Genomic DNA, 26,108 nt, shown 5'->3' with positions numbered 1-26,108 from the left:
GGAGCTACTACGTTTGTCAAGAAGAACACAAGGGGAATGTTAGAGAATCAGACATTCTATGCAACTTCCCTGAATTCCTGTCTGGTTCCTCACACACAAGCACATTTTCCTTTCCATCTTGGAGAAGGTTATCCTTCAAACTAGATAGTTGACTTGTCCTGCAACTGAACTGTGTCCCTGTCCCAAGGGTCCCAGTATTAATATAATACAAATCAGTTAAAGCATAATACATTTCAGTTAAAGCACTGAGGGAAAAGGTAGGGGACCAGGGAACACAGCACATACAACTCACCTTTTGAAATTTACAGAAAGCGGGGAATAAACCATGGAGGAAGAGAAAAGTAATTCTCAGAACCGAGTAGAAGTGCAGCCAATAAAAAATGTTGAGGGTTAAATCCAGGGCTAACATGCAGTCAGCTACTTATTAGACCCTTTACATATGTGCAGTGCTGCCTGTAGGCAAACCGGCTGTCCCACAGGCCAGGACACACAGAGCTTTTCATGTCACACCACTCTTCACTCAGTTTTCCAATCCTTTTTTTGCAAAGCCACTGTTTCTAACAGTGAATAACTTTAGCAATGCTCCTGAAGAAACAATCTTCTCTCTTAATACAGTCAGAAAAGCCTAGGAAAATACTGACTTGTTTGCACTTTCAAAGGCTGGGTTTGCAATTCTTAGATCACTTGGGAACATGATTTTTCAAGCCAAAGGCCGTAATGAAAGGAGAAGACTGTGGCAAATAGAAGGTATTGAAGAGCATGCTGGCCCAGACAGTCACTTTTCTGTGGCCTTTCATCCTTCCCAGGGCCACTGATGTTTCGGCTAGCTCAGGTATGTCCAGGTACTACTTGGCACTGTACATATTCTGAGTGCCAATTGCTACACTATGGACACTGAATAGTTCAGTAACCATGTCACTTCCAGGTGAGAGGCATATCCATCAGTAAATGAGCTCCTGTGAACAGACACTCAGCCATGCTCCTTCCTCCTCCCCAAGCCAGCCCATCTAAACCACTGAAAGAATGTGTAGGTCAATGCTAAAGATGCAAGGCCAGAACTTGATCTTTCTTTTTTTTTCTTATGCTGGCTTATCCTTGGCGTAGACTTTCATGTAAATGACTGCCTGTCAGATAACATGTTCAATCTATGCTCAGCAGTACAGGTGTCATCTGCAAGGTTCTAAGCCAGGATTTTGAAAGATTGGATTGAACAACCTATGTATCAGGAAAAACAGTTACCCTGTGAAGGCTATCAGCAACCTGACAGCCTAACAGGATCTGTCTAGCCTTTGGTCTTTGGAAATAAAGAAGTGTTCTACCAGCAGAGGAATGTCTGGCTACATCCTCTGTGGCCACACACATGGCAGAGTTCTTGTCTCCATAAATATCACAGCTTGTGAGGGTTTTCATTTTATTGGTGGCACCTGGCAGTTTTCCATTATACCGCAGAGCATACACACCTTTTGGATTTGGAAAAAAAAAAAAAAAACAAGCAACTCACACTGAACAGCTTGTACTGGTGTAATGATTAGATCAAAAAGAAAGGTGTTTTATGGACACAAAGCATCTTTCCCGCTCACTTTTTACCAGCTGAAATTATAGGGTTGAGAATCGTGAGTCTGTTGTATGGTATAAAAGACATCAGTTCCAGATAACATGTAAACCCTTTCTGAACTATGAAGGTTTTAAAATCTCTTCCATAGACAGGTGCTCTGCAGTTTGTTTCAAAGTCCTTTGAAGTGAGGACCTGGTCAATGTATCACAGAATCACAGAATCACAGTATGTTTGGGATTGGAAGGGACCTCAAAAGATCATCCAGTCCAATACCCCTGCCGGAGCAGGAACACCTAGATGAGACTACACAGGAAGGTGTCCAGGTGGGTTTTGAATGTCTCCAGAGAAGGAGACTCCACAATCTCCCTGGGCATCCCGTTCCACTGCTCTGGCACCCTCACTGTGAAGAAGTTTCTTCTTAAATTTAAATGAAACCTCCTGTGTTCCAGTTTATACCCATACACAACATTTTCTAAGTGCAGTAAGGCTTATTACCTTGCAAGAATGATTTTTTTCTTCTCCTTCATGTCACACGGGCTTATGTCCTGACATTCAGCAGGACTAAGTTCTGGCCCTGAAATTTCACTTCCCCTTTATTAATAAAATGAGAACAGAAATAATAGGCCAACCAACAGGCCAAAGAGTAGAATGAAAATAACTACACCTAGAAAAATCTCAGTTTTACTTAAGTTTTTTAAATAAACCAGGTTTTTGCCATTGCTCTATTTTTAATTATCTGATTTAAAATTTGTTACATTTTTAAAAAGTGATGCAAACCACAGGTAAATTGAATAGCACAGGACAAAACATATTTCCTTCAAAGTTAGCTTACTTTAGTGAAACCTTCCCTCTCACTTTCCTTGATGCATAGCTTAGTCCACAATGAAGTCCTGGAAAATAAATGTTACCTTCGTTACTCTACATTGTTTTATAGTTGTTTTCATATGGAATGGAGGTTGCCTTAAACAGACAGAAAGTTTGTAATGGTGTGTTCTTCCAAACTGAAAGTTTTGCCAATCATATTCCATGAAAGTGGAAAATAATATGCTACATTTTCTTTCATTGTGAAAGTCACCTTACCCATCAATAAAGGTAGTATGTGAGAGGTTTCTGAAATGTGACATTAGTAGTGGGATGAAAAAAATCTCATGCTAGACCTGGCTCAGAGCTGCAGTACTCATTTTGAGCATGAAGACCATTCAGTTTCAAGAGTTTCAGTAGTTGGTTTGCTTACCTCAAAGAAAAGATATTTGTCTCTTGTTCATTAAGAAGCAATAATTAATGTGGGCCAACATTTCAGCGATGACAAGGCAATAGTAACATTAAGATTAGTGCATAAGCTGAGCTAAACTCCAAGCTTCCCTCTGTATCTCAACCTGCTAATGTGAATTTTCTTTCATCAGTAATATTTAGAGAACAAAACTGTTCCCTGAGCATTTCTAACAAGCAGTCAGTTACCTCAGCACTCTAATTTAAGTGCAAAGGATATTCTAAAACATAGATCCTGCAATCTGACCAGGTGCTCTCCAGCCTTTCTGTGATTACCTACCCTTTTCCACAGCTCCTGAAATACCTTTCCCAGAACACAAGAGGGCTAGAATAAGGAGTTATGCACACTTGTTAGGTACAAATAGACAGAACTACTTTTCCCCATGTTGTTCCTAATGTGAGCAAGTTGTGTTAGGACAGTGAAAAATTTCTGTTTTGACATTTAAAAAAAATACCTAAAGATAATTGAAAAAAAAAACCAAAACATAATAGAAACAGTTTCCCCTGCATTTCAGGCTGTACCAATGATCTCTGCAGTTAGTCACACTCTGCCAGGGAAAGTGTAATACTTCCAGTTAGTTTCTATTTCAGAGCTGGAGCAAAATAATGCTTGTAAGAGAAAAGCCAACTAGAAGGAACTACACTCTAATGTACTCAAACTGTCCAGGGAAACTGAAAGTAGAATGTGATCATAAGTATTAGAAATTAAGTCAAAATAAGATAAAAAACCCCCAGACAAATAAAGGGATATAAAGTTGCAAGACAGAACCTCCTGTGCCTCAGAGTTACTTAGCTGAGAGCAGGTTTTTCAACTGATATTTCTTATAATGGTCAGCCAGAACTGAAAAGACTGAATTCCATTTTTAATGCAATAGAAGTCTTGTATAAATGTGGTAATTTATTGTATTCATTTATTTTTTCCTATATGTTCTAGCACTTCATTTCTAAGCTGCCTGCCTTCTTACTTTAAAAAAAACCAAAAAAAACCCAACCAACCAACCAACCAACCAAAAATAAACAAACAAACAAACAAAAACCAAAAAACCAGAATAAGCCTGAATAATACTGATTTTAATTATATTTTTCACTGAAAGGTAGAAAAAAGTAGTAGGATAATTTGTATTGTATGCTTGCATTCTCTGTTTCTCAAATGTATCACTATACTAGGGAAGACTATGGATTGCACATGTTGAAGAAAGCTTCATCAGCTTGTGTTCTGAGGTGTTTTTACCACTAATGCCTGCTTTTCCCTCCTTTTTGATTGCACTGCAGTACCAAGATTCCTCTTGGATTCCCTAGATATTTGTACAACCTCTAGTGATCCCTTGTATTTATTGTGTATTTATAGGCCAAATAAGTCTGCTTTGAAGTATGAAAGTGTGTATGCATGTATCTATATATGTGTATAAATATCTATATGCACATGTACGTACACCCCCTAATTTAATGTCTATACACCATCTGACGCTGACATGTCTAGCTGCCTTAAGAGTCCAGCTGTTTTTCTTTGCTTCTCAAGTGTCCTATACGGTTGTACAGGCAAACTTCTGAAGACAATAGCAGTCTCACAAACAGCTGTGCAGGTCTCAGTACCTTGAGTAGGTTTGAACAAGATTAGCTGGTAGAAATAGGTGGGCTCATTTCTGCTGGCAAATATGGAAGAGTAAGTTATGTCTGACATGTTTTACTGTACCGGCTTGGCGGGGTTTAACAGCAGTTCTCTCTTTAAGTAGTTAAAAGTTCTCTCTGTAACTAATTTAAGCAGTTTTTCAGTGTATGCAAGGAGCAGATGTGTTGGGTGAGTTGGCACAACTTTTCTTCTTTTTCTTTTTAAAGGAGAAGTGCATTTTCAAACACAACCCTAAAGAAAACCTTGCGTTCTCAAGCTGTATCACAACCTTTCTTCAGTCTGAGCTGCCTTCCTAGCAGGCCACACAGAAACAAACCCTGAAGTGCACCACAGGCTATTACCACTGTGGCTGTCAAATTATTGTTGCTACCTGCTGCTTGCCACACCTGATACTCTTTAAATTAGCTTCAGCAAGGTTTCCCCATATGTGGTGACAGAGGGTTGCTTATTGCCTCACAGAACAAAATATTTCCCGGATAACAACGCAGAGAAAGCTGTCAACTGTCATGCAAGACCAAGTTACTACTTTCTTCTGTAGGTCTTTTTCTATGCTAGCCTGTGGGAGACAATGTTGGGCATCTTACAACAGGAAATAGTGAGACAGTTGTCACTTAGGGATTGATTATAGACGGTTGTACCTGGGGTGCTAACCAGTGTGTAAAGGTACTACACAGTGGGAAAAAGGAGTGACTTCTGTTTGTGTTATGGCAGCAAATCAGGAGGGGAAAGCCGTAGTCCTGGATCCAACTTCTGCAGTATTGGGCACTGGAGAAGATTGTGGAGATTAGTCTAATTTGGGTTTATATGGAAGAAGAAACTTGGATAACCCATTGGTGAGGATGGGGACTACTGTAGCTAATACTCAGCTACAAAACAGGGCTGAATTTAATGAGAGCTCAGGAGCTGAAACCAGTCATAAGAAATAAACAGGTGTGTTTTAATTTTTCTCATTGATACTTCCCTTTCCCTTTCTCCTTTTTTTTTTTTTTTTGTTAAAAACAAAAAATAGGAAAGTGGATTGTCGTTATTTCAGAAAACTTTCGTTCTGATTCAGTCACCAAACTGGAAAACCATTGTGTCTGTTTCCATGAGTAAGACAGTAAATCTGAAGATTATTTTAGTGCCAGTCATCTTCTATGCATTATGTATAAGCACATCTATGCAAGGAGAGGAATATTCCTGGAGAAAGGGGGAATATTCCTGAGGAAAGGGTTACTATTTAATGCAAATGAAAACAACCTCTATTCTAGGTGGAAGGATAGAAGGGATTTCTCAACTGTTTGCAGGAGTTCTAATTCTCTACCATTTTCGCTTATAGATGCTCTCTTCTACAGACTTTGCAATGAACAGTTCTAGAACATTAATAGCAATAACTGGGGGTAAACTACTCTATGACCACTCCCAAGTCCCAGTTTTACATGTTGAAAACTGTGATCCATGTTTGAGTTCTAAAACATGACATAAATATACTGGTTGGTTGCACCTAATTCTTGTCTGGTGCCAGTATAGTGCATCAAACATAGACTCTTTCAAAATATAGCATGGGAACATTTCTGATTAGGATAGGCTGTTGACAGTGAGATACTTCATCCCTACCTTTGCTTTTCTAAGCACTTAACCATGGAACTGAGTAAAGAGGAATTTCTGACTTTGGTTTCTGACCTGGTTTGGTTTGCACCTTCTCAACTGTCAGGGGAAACACCCTACTTTTTACTAATCTTTCTCTCATGTACAACTCTTAATGTGTCATAGTAAAAGAATATGTAGAGAAATTTTATTCCAACACAGTGACCCTGAAGCCCTCCAATTTAATGTTTCTGCTTAAAAAAGTGAATATGATTTCACTTTTTTGGTTATCTAACAGGTCTGATTTTTTTTTTTTTAACACCTAATTTAAAACAAATGCTGGAAAACAACACTTTAATTTGAAGTTTACAGTACTTCAATATATAGAAATATTTCGGTATTCAAACAATTTGTGTTTCTGAAACTACTCTCATAATTTAACCCAAGTAATACAGTTCTTAGCTTTCGTCTCATTTCTAGTGAGACACTTGTATCTTTGCAATATTTGTCTTGCATGTAGTCTGTTGGGCTGACAAAGATGTACTGGTTTTATGTCAGAGAGGCCTTTTACCCAAGTACTTCACAGCAAGGTCCCTTACAAGACAACCTTTGTGAATATAAAAAATTCATTTACACAGATAAATCTTATTTAGAATATTATTTCCTGACAGTGATTACTTGCTAAAATGGCTTGATGCAAACTCAGACTGAAAATTTTTCTTGAATGGCATTGTAGGTAGGAAAGTTTGGTTGACAGTTAATGTTTGCCAAACTGTTCATCTAAGCTGTCAGACCCAAAACAATATGTAGCAGCTGCTAGTTCTTATTTATTCTTCTTTTCCATAACTTCACCTAAGAAATCTGAGAGAAGATTGGGAGTATGGCATACAGACTTCTGGGACACCACAGACTGAAAGCTAGTTGTGAGTCATTAAAAATTTGAGATATCAATTATATAAGAAAAATCTCTTTATTCTGCCTCCTTCCTTCTGTGATTACCTAGACTATGCTGACTCTTCCAAGTGTAAAAGTCTATTTAGAAGTCTGGTGTGTGTGTTTTTTGTTTGTGTTTTTGTTTTGTTTTGTTTTGTTTTGTTTTGTTTTTTATGGTTAAAGAGGTTTCTGAGTAAGTATCTGTAAATTTGGCAAATGTACAGCAGTACAGTTGCCATTTTGAGGTTCTGGCACGAACTAATAAATTATTCTGTTATCTTTAAACAATGCACACATTTCTGCACACGTTTTAAAACATTGTTGCTGTTTTTTGCAATTGTATGTTTTTCTTATGACTGCTATTGTTCAGCCAGACCTTGGTTGGTAGCTTGCTAAACTTTGCAGGAACAAATTCTATCATTATTCAGTCTTATGATATCACATAGGAACTCTTCCCTCCCATGAATATAAGTAAGACAAAAATGGAAATTTTAGGGATTGGTTGTAAAACCAGCCTAGCCGTTAAGACCTACAATTTTCATTCCCAAACAACATAACGTTAGAAAACTTACAGGTGTTACCTGAGAGAAAGGTATATGAAAGATAAAAGTGTTAAAGAATGATTCATGGTGGTGGTGGGGTATGAGGAATAAAAGTGATTTGTAGTTAATTGAAGCAGTTTGTTTATGTGCATGCTGTCCTTCACACTCCTGGACAGAATGGCAACAAAACCTAGCATGTGAGTAAAATACCTTGTTTAGAAATCTGTGTTCTCATCCTAGTATTGCTGTCATATAGACTTTCTTCAACGTCTGTATCTGATTTTTGATTGTTCTTTTGGTTCTCATTTTCAGTCCAATTTTAGTACTTTGGTCCTAAAACATAGGGATGACAGTTATGTCAGAGTTTCTCTGACAATAGCAAGTGGAGGGCTTTGACCTCTATCTGTTGTTCAAGCCCATCTCTTCTATGCAGGAAAGATGAGTCTTTTTGATTTTCCTCATACCTTTGTAGAATCATAGAATAGAATCATAGAATCATTTAGGTTGGAAAAGACCTTTAAGGTCATTGAATTCAACTGTAAACCTGACACTGTCAAGTCCACCACTAAACCATGTCCCTGAATGCCACATCTACATGTCTTTTAAATACCTTCAGGGATGATGACTCAACCAGTTCCTGTTACTGTGTATTTCTTCAAATGTGGTAATTTGACCTAAAATATCAAAGTCTTAGCTGACCACTATTATGCCTGAGATATTACTTATTAGCATAGCAGTTTGTTTTACAGGAACAAGCAGGTAGGTATTGCCGATAAGGTCATGTAGGAAAATATTAATAGTCATCATCACTAACCCAAAGTAAACATTAACACTATAATCACTACTACTACAGTTACCTATAACTATGTAATGATTTGTTACAGCTTTATCCCAATTTAAAAATATCAATTTATGTGCTAATGAGATAATGTAAAGTATCATTATAGACTAATTTCAAAAAAATATCTCATTGCTGTAGAGCCAATCTTGTTACTCTTTTGCATTCAGAAGTCTCGTGGAACTTAGGCAGAGTTTAAGTGGCTATGTATTTCTAGAACAGAGCTCATATTATATTTGTTATGTGGTTTTGTGCCTTCTAAAAATCAAGTGCTAATTGCTTTGTTTCTATAAATATGTACATACTGATCTGTAACATTTTTACCACTGCTCTTTTGGGTAAAACCAGAGTAATTTAGGCCTAGGAGTTGCTTGGACAATGTAAGAAAGGTTAACACTCAAAAAAAAGAATTTAAATTTTATTTTGAAGTTTATGAGGGCTCAGGTAGTTCTACTCACATTTAGATGAGATTCCAGTAAAAATATTTCTTAAGACTAAACTTTAAAAAATAATTCCAAATATTTATGGTTTGTGCAGGAACATAAATGCTATTTAGGCAGGCTTCAAATGTGGAGGAAGCTTTCTGTAGGAAACAAACAAAGCAGTTTCATTCATCAATTCAAGTATCAATTCTGAATAGCAGAGATCTATCGAAAATTAAGAGATATTTTAAAAGGACAAGATAATATAAAGTACTAAATAAGCACAAGAAAATGTCAGGAACTTATTACAGATATTTTCCCTATGTGACTTGTGAAATTGTGTAACAATCCCTTTGTTCATTTTCTCAAATGTCTTTTAAAATTCTCCTGTTGAGTTTATTGCAAACAAGATCAGCTTGCACATGTCCAAGAGTAAGGTCTTCACAGATTTTAATGGGATTCAAGCGCAGGTACTGGTCATTTCACCAGTATAAATCTATAAAGTGAGACTACATGAATTCTATAGTTGGCCTGCATAGGTATTTGTGATCTGGGCATTATTCTATCTGTTTCTGTGTTTTGTTGTTGCCCATACGTACCTGACTTAGCTTTACACTAACTCTCGAAGTGTTCATTTGACTTCTTAAGTGAGCTTTGCAGGCGTGACCTTAGTTTTTTCTGCAGATATTTTGATTGCCTTGATAAATCCCCTCCTCAATTAAAACTAACATGTTTGCAGATGAAATGACTGCAATAAGCAGTTAGCTAACCTTAGATAGCACTGTGTAGCAGCATAATGCTGCAGTTCCTTGGATGTAATTACATTCTCTTTTAGGGAAAGTTAACTACCATATATTTAAGAATATTTCAAAAAACTTTGAGAAGGTGGGTAAGTTTATTGACAACCTTTAGTTGCTCTCCTGCATGTGATATAACATAAGGTTCTGCAAGTTCTAAGTTTCTGACAGCTTTTTAGAGCTATTTTGGACTGATTGTACTATCAAAACAGTACTGGAGCTGAATATCCATTTATAATCTTATTGCCAGCTTTTAGTGAGGTATTAAAACTTCTGTTGTTCAATGAACAAGACTGTGAGGACTTCCTTAGTGCAAGAAAAATGCTCCATCTGCAGCACAGCAACTTCATACGTGACTTAAATTAGTCCATGGACTGAATGTTCACAAATACATGTAGTTTACAGGAAAACTGAGCAGGCCTTGAAATAATTGGTAAAGTAACTATTTATGTCTTTCCATGAAACTCAGTTTATTTTGAAGACTGGTAAAAGGTGACTTCTTTCCAATAAGACATTATAACTTTAAAACTCAGTTATTTTCTTTTTCATAATGCATTTTGGGTGAAGTAATCTTTTTTTTTTTTTTTCCTCAAAATGGTTGGTATTTTCAATTAAAATCCTATGATAACAAATCTAAAATGTATACTTGATGTTCTCCCAGTTTATGTTTGTTTGTATCCATAAGAGACCACTGCAAAAAGAACTATACTCTTCTGTCTTTTCTTTCAAAACCTGAACACATATTTGCCATGCAATCATATTACAATGGTATTTTCTGCCCCTGCCTAGGAAAACAAAGTTTCATTCAAAGGAACTTTCAGTCATTTTTGTTGTTGTAGTGATATAATAGCTTACCTGGGTTTTTTTGTGTGTTTGTTTTTGTTTGGTTTTTTTTTTTAATTTTTAATTTGAATTTCACTAGGAGTGTCTGAGGCTAGGTGCTGATTTAATTTGACATAAGAAGTGACTGCTGCTTAGTTTGCCTCTGTTTCAAGAGTAGATCTTTACTGTGACTAAGACCAAATTTTCTTTAGCATTAACAAACAGTGCTTCATTTTTTTTGCACCAGAAGAGAATTTGTCCCAGCACATTCAGGAAAAATTATAATCTCATAATCTATTTATATACTTAACTGCAATGATTAAACAAAACTGGATTCCAAGCACTGTGTTCTTGTTCTGAACTTTGTCCCTGATCCTGCCAAGATTCAACTGCATGCCAATTTGCACCACTAAGTCTAGTCCCATTAATGTTCACCAGAACTCCTTAGTGTTGAACTTCCAACTAGGTATGTGCATAAGCCTTAAAAAAGATCAGAGCCCTTTGTTCCATGTATGCTACCTTGGTAAAAGAGCTAGCTGTTGTTCCTCGCTATTACCAATACCTCTGTAATGACATTTATTACTGCATTTTGAGGCAAGTCTCATTACCAGAAGCTGCTAGACTCCTATTTAGTTATTAGCTGGGTACAATTACATTTGCATTAATCAGTTGTGCTTTTTCAGCTGAGTTCAGATTTTCTTTTGCTGAAGGGAAGATAAAAGTTTATAAACCAGTCCTTGAGACAATTTGAAACTGTAACCTTAAATAATCCCGGGTGTTCTGACCATATGCAGTCAAATAAGTGTGTGGTACTTAATGAATGGTTATCATCTTCAACCACTATTTGTACTCACTTTAATGTCTGGTTTTGCAACATTAGATATAGTCTTCCTAAAGATATGCATATACCGAAGTCTTACATGACAAGCCAACCTGCCTATTTTTTTCAGAACGATCTAACTTTTCAGGTACTTTAAAACTTCTCGGCATCTCATTTTTAGTCTGAAATTTGGGGGATGCAAAAATATTCATCTTTACATGTGGAGATTTCTGTCCATCCTCAGCTTTGTGCTGGATGACTTCTTAAGCTTTAGACAAATTAACTGATATCCACCTGAGATAAGCTTCCCACAGAACCATAGTATTTAACTGCTCCTCACTTGTCTGCTCAGTAGCTTGCTCAAGGAAAGCTCTCTGGGTTTTGAGATGCTGATTTACCTGAATTTCCTCATTCTAGGGGGCTTGGGGATTGGTGAAAAAAACTCGAGTTCAGCATAGTTCCAAAACTTCAGTGTTTCGAATTTCTACTTCAAGATTTGTGAAGACCATAGAGAGGGAAAGGTACCTCAATGGGAAAACAAGATGTCTAACAGAAGTTGTTGGCCTACTAGGGCCAGATTTGCATCAGTTCTGACTATGCAGATTAGAACAGGATTTGTACTTATAGTTTTGTGTCAGCTGACACTGGAGAAAGTAAAACACAAATTAAGATCTCAATTTAGACGTTAGTGTATACCCTGTGGGGTTGGAAGGAAGACAGTATAAGTAAAAAAAAAACCAAACAATATGCCTTTTAGTGTAAGAGTGGCATTATTTTAGAGTTAGGCTACATCACTAGTAAGAACTATCTGAATAACATTCAGCAAGTACACTGACACCAAAAATGCTAAAAGGAAGATAAATTCCAATGACCTCAGCTAAAGAAAGAAGTACAGAACTTGTCCTGGCCTATTCAAACCTGGAGGTCTGAAGACATGGAAGATCTTGTGAGAAACTTTAATTGACTAAACCAAATCAAACTAAAAAACCTCTGGAAGAATGAGTGCAAAGGCAACGTGGGCTAAAGGGAATGAGTCTAAACTGAAAGGAGAAGAGTTGCTCAGGTTTAGCTGAATGGATTTCATAGTGATTTTACGCCAAGTTAGGAGGATTTCAGGGCTGATGAGATGGAAAAATCTGGACAGATATTTTGGTGTGGAACAAATGTGGCAAGGGACCTCTTTGTTGAGGCAGTGGGAAAAAGTGATATGCTGCATTATTTCTAGCTTCATGTCAGTCACTTCTGTTTTGACTTTGAGCACTGAAAGTTTCCTTAACAAATTGCTGCTGAGATGAATGGGAATCATGATGATAAAGTGCTACAGGCTTTAATTTACAGTAATATTGGTTGGGTATGAGGAAAATAACCTTTTCTTCCTGAAAAATACATAATCCATATTTCTTAGTGCTTCTACTTGTAGAATGGACCTTACAGCTATTGGGAAGAAAATGTTTGAAGTGATTACTTTATGTCTTCTGCAAAATAATATAAAGCATTTTTTTTCTCTCCACAGTAAAACCAACAGTTATTGATGTTGATATTTATGTCAACAGCATTGGTCCAGTATCGTCAATAAATATGGTAAGTGACTTGCTAAGAAAGATTTTTATCTGCACTGCTGGTCTTGGCATCACTACTAGGTTTTGAAAAACACAATAAATACCATTAGGATAAGTTGTTTTGCTGATTTAGTTCGGTTTTCAGCTATAGCTCTGTTTTTCAGATGACTGTTTTGTGTCTCTTCAAGAGAAGAACAAACCTACAAGCAATATTATGCTCTGTTTTGTCTACTACAAAATACTGGTAGATCTTGAATGGTGAAAAAAGCATCTCTAGGAAAAAAAAGTATGAAGCAAAGTTATTGTCAAGAAAATTTTTGAATTAATGTTTCAAGAGTCAATCAAATATACAGAGCTTCATAATGTGGAGTTAATGACAGTCGTCACATACTATCAGTGTATTTATTTGAAATTCAGCATCTCTTCAGTGGTTACTTTTCTTTGTCTGAGTTAACAACAGTCTTTAGCCTTAAAGTATAATATTGAAGAAGATATATATAGCTCTACTGCATGTATAAAAGCAGTAGAAACTGAAAGAATCTGTGTGATAGTGTGACAATAGTGAACCTTGCAAAACATAACAGTTGATCAGTTGCTGTGGTCTTCTTAACTCCAGGAAATTCCTCAGTTCTGCAGCAACATGTTCAGATTTAGAAAGCAGGTTGGATGCTTATGTAGGTGCGGCTATTTGTGCAACTTCAAGTTTGAATTTAGCACAGTATTCCTCTTTGTAAACTAGAATGATTTTTTCCTTAATACAGCTTGGAAATGGAGGACGTGTTAATATCTTAATTTACTTAAAGCTCTTATAGTAACCTCTTCAAGCAATGACTTTCTCTTATTCACATTCAAAGGCGGCTGTGTACAATAGTCGCATAAGAATCTAATAAGTGCACTGCGTGTATGTTTTGCATTTTTGGAACAGAAGCTCCTGAATTTGAATGATGGTCATTCAGCCTGATTATTTGGTTTTGCCTGTGTATATGGGAGAATGTAAAATACTGCAGGGTGTAAAATACTAGGTGGTCAGAGACTCCTGCGTTCCCTGGGAATGGGAAATCTGGCAAGTAAAGACAGAACATATTACGTGCTGGGAACAAATTTGCTGTGTATTCAAAGAGTGTGAAATGTATTGGTCATATTTCATGTGAAGTACTGAATGTCAAGCAATGGGAGTACCTGCTACATTCTTGAACTAATAAATAGCTAATTATCTTGCCCTTCACTGACTCTACCAAAATGACCTGTCCAGGGAATGATTTATTGGAAGATCTATTCAGCTTTGATCCTCTGACTTGTATTTATGTATACTCTAGGAATAAGTACTCTGTTCAAAAGCAATGGGGACAATGGTGAGGATGTTTACTTTTCAAAGTCTTTTTGCTCTTTGCCTCTCTGAATTAGCTTGTAAGTAGTATTTTGGAGCGATGGAAATGGGTGTGGAGTAGTAATTAAAGCATTTGATAATAACTGCTTCAGGTAGGAAGAAGAAAAAAATAATAATAATAGAAAGAACCAGTGGTTCTTGGACGATTATTACTTAGCCCTTGACTTTTTGTTCAGGATATTTTATGGCACCGAGACGGAAAGAGACATCAAGATGTCAATTTAAAAGGATGCACACAGTATCTCTTTGATAGTAGATGGTCATATTAGGATAGTTAATGAGTGTATGGCATAGAGATATTTTTTGGTTACAGCTGAAAAAAAACCTACACATGATCTGTAACGGCAGAACGATAAATAAAAAAAATGATGAAATGTAAAATGCAGGTACCTGAAGTTGTAGGGACTCAAGTCTGCTTAAAGCTGTATTTAAACTTCTGACAAGAAATTGAGCTTATTTCAGATATGCTTGTGGACAGTATATCCCACTGCAACTGAATCTGAAGTAGCTAAACACTTTTGAGTTTCACGTCTGTTCTCAAACCTAATTGTTAATATAGGGGATTAGGCACTCAAATGTAGAAAACTTTTGTCCAAACACTCAATTTCTGCTCTATTGCTTTTGATTTTATCCAAACATTCCTGAGAGAGCAGAACTGAGCCTGCAGTCTGAAATTTAGAATAAATATGGGAAGTGCTCCTCACAAACCTACCAGCTATGGTGCTGTATGATATCTTATCTCTCCAGTGGCAGAACCAATTAAGGAGCTGCTTTTCCACCGTTTGTGTTATTTCAGCTGTTTGGTGACAGTATGCAATAGCTCTGTGATGCTCTACTGGAAAAAAACATTTAACATTTTTTGTAATTAAAAATAATAATTTTTAAAAAATTATTTTTGAGTAAGCAGTTTTTCATGTAACTTGTGAACTGCTGGACCATGGGTACACAAACAGCTGAATAGAAACAGTAGCTGGGAATTATCTGTGACAGAGGAAGAGGAATGAAGGGACCAGCTTCAGTCTGATTCCTGTCATAAAATTGAACTCTCCAAGGGAGAGGTATGTGTGTGAAAATCATGTACAGAATTTAAAATAGTATTCTGGGAGAAAGAAAAGGGTATTCTTGTGATAATCTACATATGCCATATTTCTCATCAGGACAGGAACTTTTTCTCCCTTAAATTATTATTAAAAGTTGAGTTATTCTGTTAAGGCAACTCAGCAAGATGGTAGTTGATTAGGCAAAAAGAAAGATGATTACATTGATTTCCATCTCTTCTATTTCAAGCCTGAGATCACCAACATGTACAAGGAGGATTTTCCTGCTGTGTACTTCCAAACTTAGCCCTTAGCTGTATCATTTTTTTTCTTGATCTGCAGCACTTTTGTGGGAATATCATGTGGAGCTTTTCTAGACATCAAACTATACAGGTGTATTTTCCTATCAGTTTTCACCATCTCTTTTCATCCTGTAGGTAAAACCTAGGAAGTAAAATTATTTTCTTTAAGTTATCTATTCAATGGGTGTTCAGTTGAATGTTCAAGCCAGTTTTGTAGAGCAAAGCTTTTCACATGTGAATAACTTTGTTTCAATTAGGATTAGATTTGAATATGGATATTAATATCTCACTGTTTCTTTAACTGTCAGGAAAAAGTTGCTATTAGACACCTACCTACAGCAAAGATAACATCAGATTAATTGTATGTGAGTACTTGTGGCCTCGAGGAAAAGGAAATCCTCTTAGACTGAGGCTGGAAGTGCCACAAGGAGAAGAAATGTTAGGGAACCCTTCAAAAAGGCTTGCAGTCAAGGGAAAGGTAATGTTCTCCTAGGCAAAGATGGTGCAATCCACAGGAGCATGTGGCTGGCCCTGCATTCTAGACTGTTTGCTGAGGGTTTATGCCACTTTCCCTAAAGGCCTTACCAGTGATTCATTTCCTAGTTGCTTTCAAATATATCTGTTTGGAACCTCGAGATTTCCATAAGAAACAGGAATGATTGTAAGAAAGCAATGTAGATGCTCTTCTTTTAGAGGCCCATCATTAGAACATCTTTATGATGACAATAGAAACTTGTTTCCTGCATAGGCAGTGTTGACTTTTCCTTTGTCTGTGACATGGAGGATTTCTTTGAGGCACAGTCTAAAAAAGCCAATATTAAGTAGCAAGAAATAGGAATTGTGTAAGAATAAAGAAGTAAAAGCAGGCTGAATAATGAGTGATATGAGGAGGAAGTCTCAAGTGGCAGTTGAAGAAGAAAGTAATTTAAGCATTTTGAGCTATGGCATGATGTTATAAAATGACAGAAGTGATTGATACTAGACAAGAGTATTTTGAAATTTAAAAATCTCAGATGTTTGAATGTCCATTCAAAAATTTTAGGGTGGCTTTTTAACAGATGAAAGCCATATATTCCATAAATATCTTGATGTCTTTCCTTTATCAGAAACTTAATAGAATGTGAGCTTGGACTGATTTTAAAGAAACTAACTGGTTGATTACAAAGTAATGACACATGGACATTATGAGCCAAATTAAATCTTCTTGTGTGCATATTATGCTCCTTTGTCTTGGTTTTCATCTCTTTATAAAGTTACAGAAATCTGAAACTTGACATTTCATGTTACAATGTCATTAAAGACCCTGACTTGTAAGATGCAATATTCCTATCTATCGCAAGATTTTATTTCAACCTTTTCTGCATTTAAAAACATTGTTGTATCTGTAGTCATAATGAACATTGCTGTTAGATATCTTCTAAGTGAGTTTTTTGAATCTGAAAATTAATCTGCAATCTTAATTTAAACTTTTTCCCCACACTTTATTTTTTAAAGCAGGTGTAAGAATTCCAGATGATTCAGTTTTCTTATCTCAGTGTCTCTTTTATTAACACTTCCCATTCAAAATGGTGTCCAGGAAGCATATGCTTTTGCATTAAAGTCCATGCTCCAAGTTTTGACAACAACCCAGTTCTTATCAACAACAGCTAAAGTTTATGAGTTGCTTTATAAAACTCTAGATCTTAATGTGGCTTACTATAGCCTGGTTGTCTACAGGTAAGCAGTACTGGCTTGTGTCTAAAAGAACAGAAAAATGGGAGAGACCATGTCGATATGCAAAGTGGGAATCAGATGTAACTGATAGGAAAAAAAATCCTCTAGAAATAGTTTCGTGAGAGAGAAATAAAAACACAATGAGATTACACAGACTATTACATCTTAATAACATCAAAGCCTGTGTGCTTGTGTGTATACATAGTCTTAACCATGTAGCTACAGGAATCTGAGGCTGCAACACAAGTTGCTGGTGAAGGAAGAATTTGACACATGGTTTTAGCAACTGGAATCTCATTTTAAACACAGCTGTACATAAAGTGTGTTGAGGAGACAGTGTGAGAAATGAGATTATAAACTGTACTTACCTTTTCATACAACTTTTAATTGGTTACCTGCTGGATATATGCTTATCCCTTTATTCTCAGGTAATCTGAAAAGGTAATTCATAGAGTGTTTCTTTTGTGTGTTTCATCACTTCATTCATTTGCGTGTACCCTCTAGGCTTTCATATATCTTTATGAATGCTGTATTTCCCTTTTGTTCAGTTAAATATTGTAGAATAAAAGCAATCTTTACTCTTTTTTGCCCCTTTATGTATTGATAGACTTTTTTAAACTTCCGTTTCAAAGTTCCCACGTGCTCATTTTTCTTCTCCACTAGATGTAATAGGTGTTTAAAAGACAAATCTCAATGTGGAGACTTGTCTAAAATAGTATTCAGAGCTTATAATTAAGTCTGAATTTCTTGCATATTTTTATTCTCTATGTCTATTTACTTGATAGTTAAAACTATTATTGGAGCATCTGCAATTACATAAATGTAACCTGGTGAATCTTTCCAGAGTAAGTCAAGGCTAATTTAAATCCATATTAAATTTGTTTTTCACCCTACTGTGTAGCCCCAAATATTTTGTTTACAGGCTTCTTCTCAAAGATAATGCAAGACACTATTTGAGCACAAGTCTGATATCTTGTTGTTCATTGTTAACTTGTAGTGTTTTTTCCAACTCTATCTCACTGTTTTATCTAATCTATTTGTAAAGCAATTGTGTAGACAGGTGGTTTCTCTCATTTTTAAGGGGTTAGTTTTCCAGGTGGTGAGTTCAGATCATCTCTAAAATAATAGAATGCCTCAGGATGTTTGTATTTCTCCATGCAAATTTTACAAGCTTCTTTTGTTCTTTGTGACCTAAGAGAACACTGAAGTCTTGGATAAAATTTTATTTTGAGTGGTTCTGTTAATTTACGAGGACTAAGATATTGATCATACACTTAAACATTTTGCTAGATTATGATCAAGTTAGTATTCTTGTTTCTAGAGCACATTTATTTACTGTCATTAAGTTTGGATCACTCATGAACAAAAAGTTATGGATTATAGACAACTTCTAAGCTGCATGGATTTTTGCTGATAAATCAAAATCACCTCATGTAAAGACTCATTCTTGTTGCTTCAAGCTCTGGCAGCCAATGCCTTGCTATAAAAGTGTTTCTGGGAGGTAGTCATAATGAGCTGAAACTTGAGTCTATTTATGATTTCTGTTCCATCATTGAGCTTGTGAGAGGCTAATATAATCTCAACAGTGAAACTTAGAACAGAAAGGAGGAAGCTGGAGGCAGAAAAATGAGCATGGATTGATTTTTTCACATATCACCTTAGCAGCTTCTACTTCTGGTCTCCTGTAGAGCCCCATTTTGTGTAACTAAAACATGACCTAGCTGATAGACACTTGGATAAAAGCGTTAAGCTGCACTTTTTTGAGGTACAATGGGATGGACTAGCTTAATGTTCATTTTTCTGTAATGAAGCTTATGTGCTGTGACGTGTAGCAGTAAAATATTTATTGCTATAATTTACTATTACTTTGGCAGGAAACACAGTTTGCTGCATGGAGGAACAATAGTTTCTGTTGCAACTCTTTGATAAAGGACTGATTTTCTGTCTGCTTACCTGTCTTAACAGAGTTCAAGCAGATTGTCAAATATGGATGACTTAGGCTTAGTATTGTCTCAAAAGGTGAATAACAGATGAGCAATTTACTTTTAGTAATACAGGACAATGAAATGTCTCATCTTCTCAGCAACAGGCATTGAAAGAAGGTCTGAAGAACAGCTGGACTGAATGTTTTTTTCCACAGCTGAACTACAGTATCTAACAGGTACCTCATCGTTGAGTAAATCAGTTGGTATTGGTACAAAGTATAGAAAGAAACTACTTTCCAGCCTGATGCCAGTTCTTATGATTGATTTCTCCCACTCCCATACCCTGTTTCTTGAGCCTATAGGTCCCAGGCTTTAGAGTAAGCACATGCACTGTGACAGTTTCTTTAGAAAGTACTGGTTGCCTGCCTTGTCTGTCTCATGCTACATAGCTTCCTTTTCTCTACTGCCAACATTTGGGAAATGGTTAATTTAAAAAAGTTATTGCTAAATTGCTGCAAAGGCTATTGAATTACTTTGGAGTAAATGGACAGATTCTTTGCCTAAATCAGTTTAGGTTTTGAGTGGTAAAGCATTTATCAACTTTATTTTAGAGCTTGAGCTTTCTGTGATTACTCCGTGAAAGAGTAATTACTTTTCTTTTGACCTGTTTATTGGATTCCTGAATGATATTGATATAATTTAAAACATATTTTTGATAGTTTGGTCTTCCTTAGTTCTTTCCGTGATGGATCTACCCAAGAAACAAATAAATATTGGTGATTGGATCCATAAATAATAAAGCAGGCCTAATGACAATGATTTTGTAAAATCTAATGGTATAAAGTTTTGAGAATGCAGATCCAGACATCACAGCATCCATAGAGTGATTCCAGTGGGATTATGAATATCCTTGTAGTTAGGAAGGAACATCTGAATACAGTGTGACCCTGTATAATCTCTAATTGGGTCACAGAAGAGTCTTCATCTTTCTGTCAGTTTTTTTGGTCGGTAAGGAGTGAATACTATTCATCAGTGTCATTTAAATATCAGAACAATACCCTTCATTTTCCATACTATTCTTGCAATGAATAAAACCCAGAGGAGCTCACATACCCTTAATTTTTTTCCGCATGAGAACTTGTCATCAGTCTAATTGGACATAATTTCCTTTATTGTCTCATTGCTGAGAAATAAGGTTTAGAGAATTATATTTCATTTCCCTTCAAGATTTTTTCTTTTAGTGAACATGGTGTCCCTTGACTCCTAAGTACTCTCAGATATACTTTTCGTGATACAGACAAGATATTTATGCTGAGTGACTACACAGAACTGAAGAATAAAATGAATGCTTGGTTTCTTCAATTAAAAAAGTCTACAGACTGCAGGGATGCATCTGTGTCCCAACACCTCCATGCTTTTGTTAACATCATACACTTTCCTCCTTTCATATCACTGTAGTCTTCATTTATTACTTTCTTGATTTGGAAAAAGGGACTTTTATTTGGTCAAAAATAATTATATATTAGTTTCTTTATATGTTTTCTTAGATTACTTCCTCAAAACTGTCTCCACCTCTGTCTTCTTATGTGTCTGCTTTTTGTTAGACTTTTAGACAGGTGGTTCTGCTACATACTGTATTGGACAAGCTGTTTTCTGCCCTTAAAACTACTATTTCCTTCAGAAACTTGCGTCTCTCTCCCTACTTTTACAAATGACATTTGCAGCCCTTGAATGCTAAAGAAATGTGGTGAGAGGAAGATGTTTGTACAACTCTTAGTAGCTTTTTGCATGCTACACACAAGCAGACCATTTTGACCATAGAGTTTTGGATGTGTTTTAATTACACGTCTTAGGTGTTGCAGTGAAGTCACTCCATGAAAAATAAAACCAAACATTTTAATGTTAATGTAAGAATTTTACTGATTTTTTTAAAAATTTATTTTTAAATGCTAAAGATAAGGAAACTGTTCAGGGGTCTAGAAGATTAAACTCTTAAGGCTGTTGTGAGATTCTTAAACCAAAGAAACTCCTGCCTTCCTTTCTGATCATTTTCTGTTCTTACCCCAAGGCTAGCTGTGTGTACTCAGAGCTTGCCTAGGAAACTGCATTCCTTGGGAGACCCAGGAATAGGGATAACTGATTCTTGCTTTCTCTGACTTACGTGTGCCATATTTTGCAAGGAGAACAGAATTTTCAAAAGTACTTAAGGAACTTAATCATGGGAGGTATTAAATACCTAGCTATATTACCTGTTGTAATTGTCATACATATGACTTGACAAGTTGAAAGCCATGTTCACAAATGTATGAAGGTGTATAAGTCTTGTCACTTTCTTTAAATATTCTTCCATAGGAATTCTGGTCTTTAAAAAAAAATTAGTAGGCTAAGTGTATCTGCTGTGATTTGAAAATAAAAAAAAAAGCACAAAGCTTGAAGGAAGAAAATTCGGCCAGCTGTTGTTAAGAACGTATATTTGGAAAAATGGAGAGACCCTTGGTCATGCAGACACTTCAATGTATTTGACACAGACACTGTGATGATTACACTGCCATGTAATCTGCTTCTGTATAAACACTCTTCTAGGAAGGCAAAAGTCCCTGTGAAAACTGTATGGGAGAAACAGAACAAATATGTTGCATCACAGTGAACTGTAACAGAGGAGGAGAGACAAAAAAACTAGTTGGCTACTATTTTGAGAACATTTCATGAGACAGCCATGCTATTTCAGACCTCCCGGTCCTTATTCTTGAGAGAGATTACTAAAATCTTCAAAAGAAGAAGCCTGAAAACTAAATTTCCTAATTGTGTTGAACACAGAAAAGCACAAGCTTAATAGTGGCATTGTGTTTGTGTCTCTATAAAACTTGTGCTCCTGGTAACCTCTTGAAGTGGTAACTGCTTGTCACCTTTCTGTGATAGTTACCTGTCTGTTGCACCTTTTCCTGATTACGTAGTACATAGCAACCTTTATTGTGATTGTCTGTTGATTAATGTAACTTATTTTTACTCAGAGCATATTCATCTCAACAGGCTTGACATTTGCAATGTCTTTCTCAGATCAGAAAAAGGGCATGTGTACCCAAGATTTTGTGATTTTTTTATTTCCAGCTATATTGTTTACCTGATAATTTACCTCTGTTTTCAGACCTTGCCTCTCAAAATCATTCTTGGAAACAGTAGCTAGTGGACTCAAGGGATAGTGAGCTTTGGCTGATAGTTCATGTTTGGTAAAGTGTGTCGGATAACTGAGACAAAGAAATAACTGCCATCTGTGTACACACACTCCATATATCAGACTCTGATGGTTCTGTACTTTCAAATGGCTTTTCAGGTGGATATTTCCCTGAGGTATATTTACTGCAGCATGCCCAGTATGTTGGTTTTTTTTTTTGTTACCTAGAAGGTCCTGCAGATTGAGATTGAATTTCAAGGCAATCAAAATTGTGAACTGTACAAAGCGAACTGTGACCTCATTATTTCCATTTATAGAGATTATTATATTGTAATAAAACATCTTTTTGTCTAATAATGTCAGTTACTTAGTTTTACTGCTTTAATAATTGAAGAATTGAGATCACCAAGCTGTTTGCTGGTCTTCCCCACTGCAAATGGAAATGAAAAATTTCCTCTTGTATTACTTATCTGCCTCAGTCTCAGTCTTCATTTCTCTGTGTAAAATTGTCACTTGATCACATGCGCACTAGACATCTGGCCATCTTTAAGGCAAAGCAGTTTCAATTTTCCTAAATTGGACTTCATGCATTATGCAAACATTACTTCGTTAGACACCAAGATGAGATATCAAGCTACATTGTTTGGTCAGAATAATGTAGGCTTGCCTCTCCTCTTGATGCTGGTTTGAAATCAGACTAACAATTTTGGATAAATTCAGTTCTTGCAATCATTTTTGCTTGTGATTCAATTAGGGCATGCATAGAGATGTAGGTAAATGTAGTCAGTGATTTTGTCTCTGTTCCAGACTTATGCTGGTACCTGTATGCAATGTGTGAAACGGCATAAACAATAAAAGACCTAAATTAATCTCTCAGAAAGTGAACAGAACTATGCCAGACATAAATTTGATCCACATTCTCTTAAAATATTCCAGACTGAGAGGCTAATAATAAGATCTAAAGTAACCCAAACTTCGTTTTGGTAGTAGAACATATTAGATCTTCACTGCCTTCTGTCTTTCCTTTTAACTTGCACTATAGTAGAGAGTGCAAGGTGAAACACCAGTAAATTGGGGAATTTCTTCTGTGCTGGATGAGACTAAATAAACAGGTGATGAGTACAGCAGTGAAGGATCTGCCTGATTCCTAATGTTGTGCTCTAAATTCCACATGGTGCCTGGTTCTCACCTGGCATAAGGGGCTGACTGCATCAACATGAATTGAAATGTGCTGATCTGTGCTAGTACATAGTATGTTGCTTTCAGATTTCTTTTTTTCCTAGGTACTTTTCATTGTTTCCAGATTCAAAGGTATTAGGTCAGGAGACATTTTTCCCTTTCCTTTCCTTTCCTTTCCTTTCCTTTCCTTTCCTTTCCTTTCCTTTCCCTTTCCCTTTCCCTTTCCCTTTCCCTTTCCCTTTCCCTTTCCCTTTCCCTCACTGTAATCTATTATATGATTCTTTTGTAGAGCATAGTAAATAAAAGAAAAAAAAAAAGGACTGCAAGATTGTCTGATTGCACGCACTTACCTGAAAGCTGCTAAGTATATCTTCATTATTTTCCCTGCAGTGTTATTTTCCCTCTAACTCTCTGGTGTCTGAAACTGGGTTTATGTAAATATGGCCAAGCATTTTTTTACCATCTGGGTGGTACTGTAAGACTTGTATAAAGAAAATGAAAGTGAAAACAAATGTAGGAAGGCTAGGAGAATGCCTTAAAATATATATGTGTAATTGGACCTGTGTTTTGGGAGCTGCCTAACTGGACAAATACACAAAGCTTTTGACAGATTGTGGCACAGCTAGATTAGCCATATGCAAAGAGGCAGATTAAAATAATTATTTAGGAGTTTCTTTTGGGTTTCCAAAAGTTCTGCCGGGACCGTTATCATGTGAATGTTTTAGCTATGGGCAGCATGGTCGCTGATACATTGTCCTTGTTCTTTGTCATCTTGTCCTTGTTCTTTGGTTTAGCCCAGATTTATGCATGAAACTTTTGCTGACATAGCAGTGTTTAGGACTGTGACTTCTTTCAAAGTACCTCACCAGAAAAGCCATCAGCTAGAGTATGGAGTACAAGCTTTTTGCTCATAAAGCTTAGAGAATCAGCAACTTGGTACAACTGTTTGGTACAGAAGTACCTGTGCTGGCAGTTACTTTCGCTGGCATTGTGCAAGTAAAACTGTATGAACAAATTGAGAGGGTAAGCTTATATAGCAGGGAAAATATAAACATCTATTTATTTCTCACACAGAGAAAAACTCCATACTTTCCCATCCTACACCCTTATCAGTTCATCCTATTCTACACCCTCATCAGTTCTCTACCACTATTAGTCACAATCTTGTATCTACACATGCAAATTGGTACTTTACACCTCACAATACTCAAACTAACCCATCCCACACTGAACAATTCCTGAACTGACCTTCTATCAGGCCTAGCTCTAATAATAGCATTCATAGTAAAAGCACCCCTATGTGGCCTGCACCTATGGCTACCCAAAGCTCATGTTGAAGCCCCTGTTGCAGGTTTAATACTACTCGTTGCCTTACTCCTAAAACTAGGCGGATATGGCATTGTGCGAGTCACCCTCCTAATAGACCCTCTTTCCAATCACTTGCACTACCCATTCATTACCTTAGCCCTATGAGGAGCACTAATAACCAGCTCAGTTTGCCTATGCCAGACTGATCTCAGGTCTCTCATTGCCTACTCCTCTGTGAGCCACACAGGTTTAGTCATCACCGCAAGCATAATCCAAACCCACTGAGCATTCTCAGGCACAATAATTCTCAGAATCTCCCATAGATTAACCTCCTCCATATTATTCTGCTTAGCTAATACAAAGTATGAATGTACACAGAGCCGAGTCTTACTTCTAACACGAGGCCTACAACCCCTTCTACCACTAATAGCCACTTGATGACTCCTAGGTAACGTCACAAATATGGCTCTCCCCCCAACAACAAACCTAATTGCAGAATTAACCATTATGATTACACTATTTAACTGATCTACTCCTACAATCATTTTGACTGGGATTGCAACCCTACTACCTGCCTCATATACCCTATTTATACTACTATACTACTAATGACCCAACAAGAAATCTTACCCACCCACATCACATCTATTCAAAACTCGACTATGTGAGAACACCTCCTCATAGCCCTTCACATCATCCCCATACTACTCCTTATGCTAAAACCTGACCTCATCTCTGGAATCCTCTAACGCAAGTATAGTTTAACCGAAACATTAGACTGTGATTCTAAAAATAGAAGTTAGACCCTTCTTACCTGCTGAGTGGAGTTTGAGCCAACAAGAACTATTAATTCCTGTATCTGAGCCTAAAACATCAGCTCCTTTAATTTTAAAGGATAACAGTAATCCACTGGTTTTAGGAGCCATTCATCTTGGTGCAAATCCAAGTAAAAGTAATGGAACCTGCCCTACTCCTCAACACCTCCATCCTTTTGACACTCACAATCATTCTTACACCAATCTTACTCCTACTAAATTTCCAAAACTCACCAACCATCATCACACACGCTGTCAAAACCGCATTCCTAATAAGCCTAGTACCAATGACACTCTTTATATATTCAGTCTCAGAAAGCATTGTCTCTCACCTAGAATGAAAGTTCATCACAAACTTTAAAATCCTCCTTAGTTTCAAAGTAGATCAATACTCCCTAATATTTTTCCCTGTTGCATTATTTGTAACATGGTCCATCCTTCAATTTGTAACATGGTACATAAACACAGAACGATATATTACAAAATTTTTCTCCTACCTCCTAACATTCCTAATTGC

At 36.5% G+C, this 26,108-nt stretch overlaps 1 protein-coding gene across 3 annotated transcripts in view; it reads left to right on the top strand.

Moving 5' to 3' along the window:
• GABRG3 (gamma-aminobutyric acid type A receptor subunit gamma3) overlaps nt 1-26,108 on the top strand; it is a 337,156-nt gene that overhangs the window by 6,000 nt on the left and 305,048 nt on the right. For all 3 annotated transcript variants that reach the window (XM_071813546.1, XM_071813541.1, XM_065855350.2), the window contains exon 3: nt 12,708-12,775. In XM_071813546.1, coding sequence (XP_071669647.1) covers nt 12,708-12,775 — 68 coding nt within the window. The remainder of the gene's footprint in view (nt 1-12,707; nt 12,776-26,108) is intronic.

Source organism: Patagioenas fasciata, chromosome 1 (assembly GCF_037038585.1).
Source record: "Patagioenas fasciata isolate bPatFas1 chromosome 1, bPatFas1.hap1, whole genome shotgun sequence".
NCBI lineage: Eukaryota > Metazoa > Chordata > Aves > Columbiformes > Columbidae > Patagioenas > Patagioenas fasciata.
Note: the sequence above shows the minus strand (reverse complement) of the source record. Positions and strands in the feature narration are given on the sequence as shown.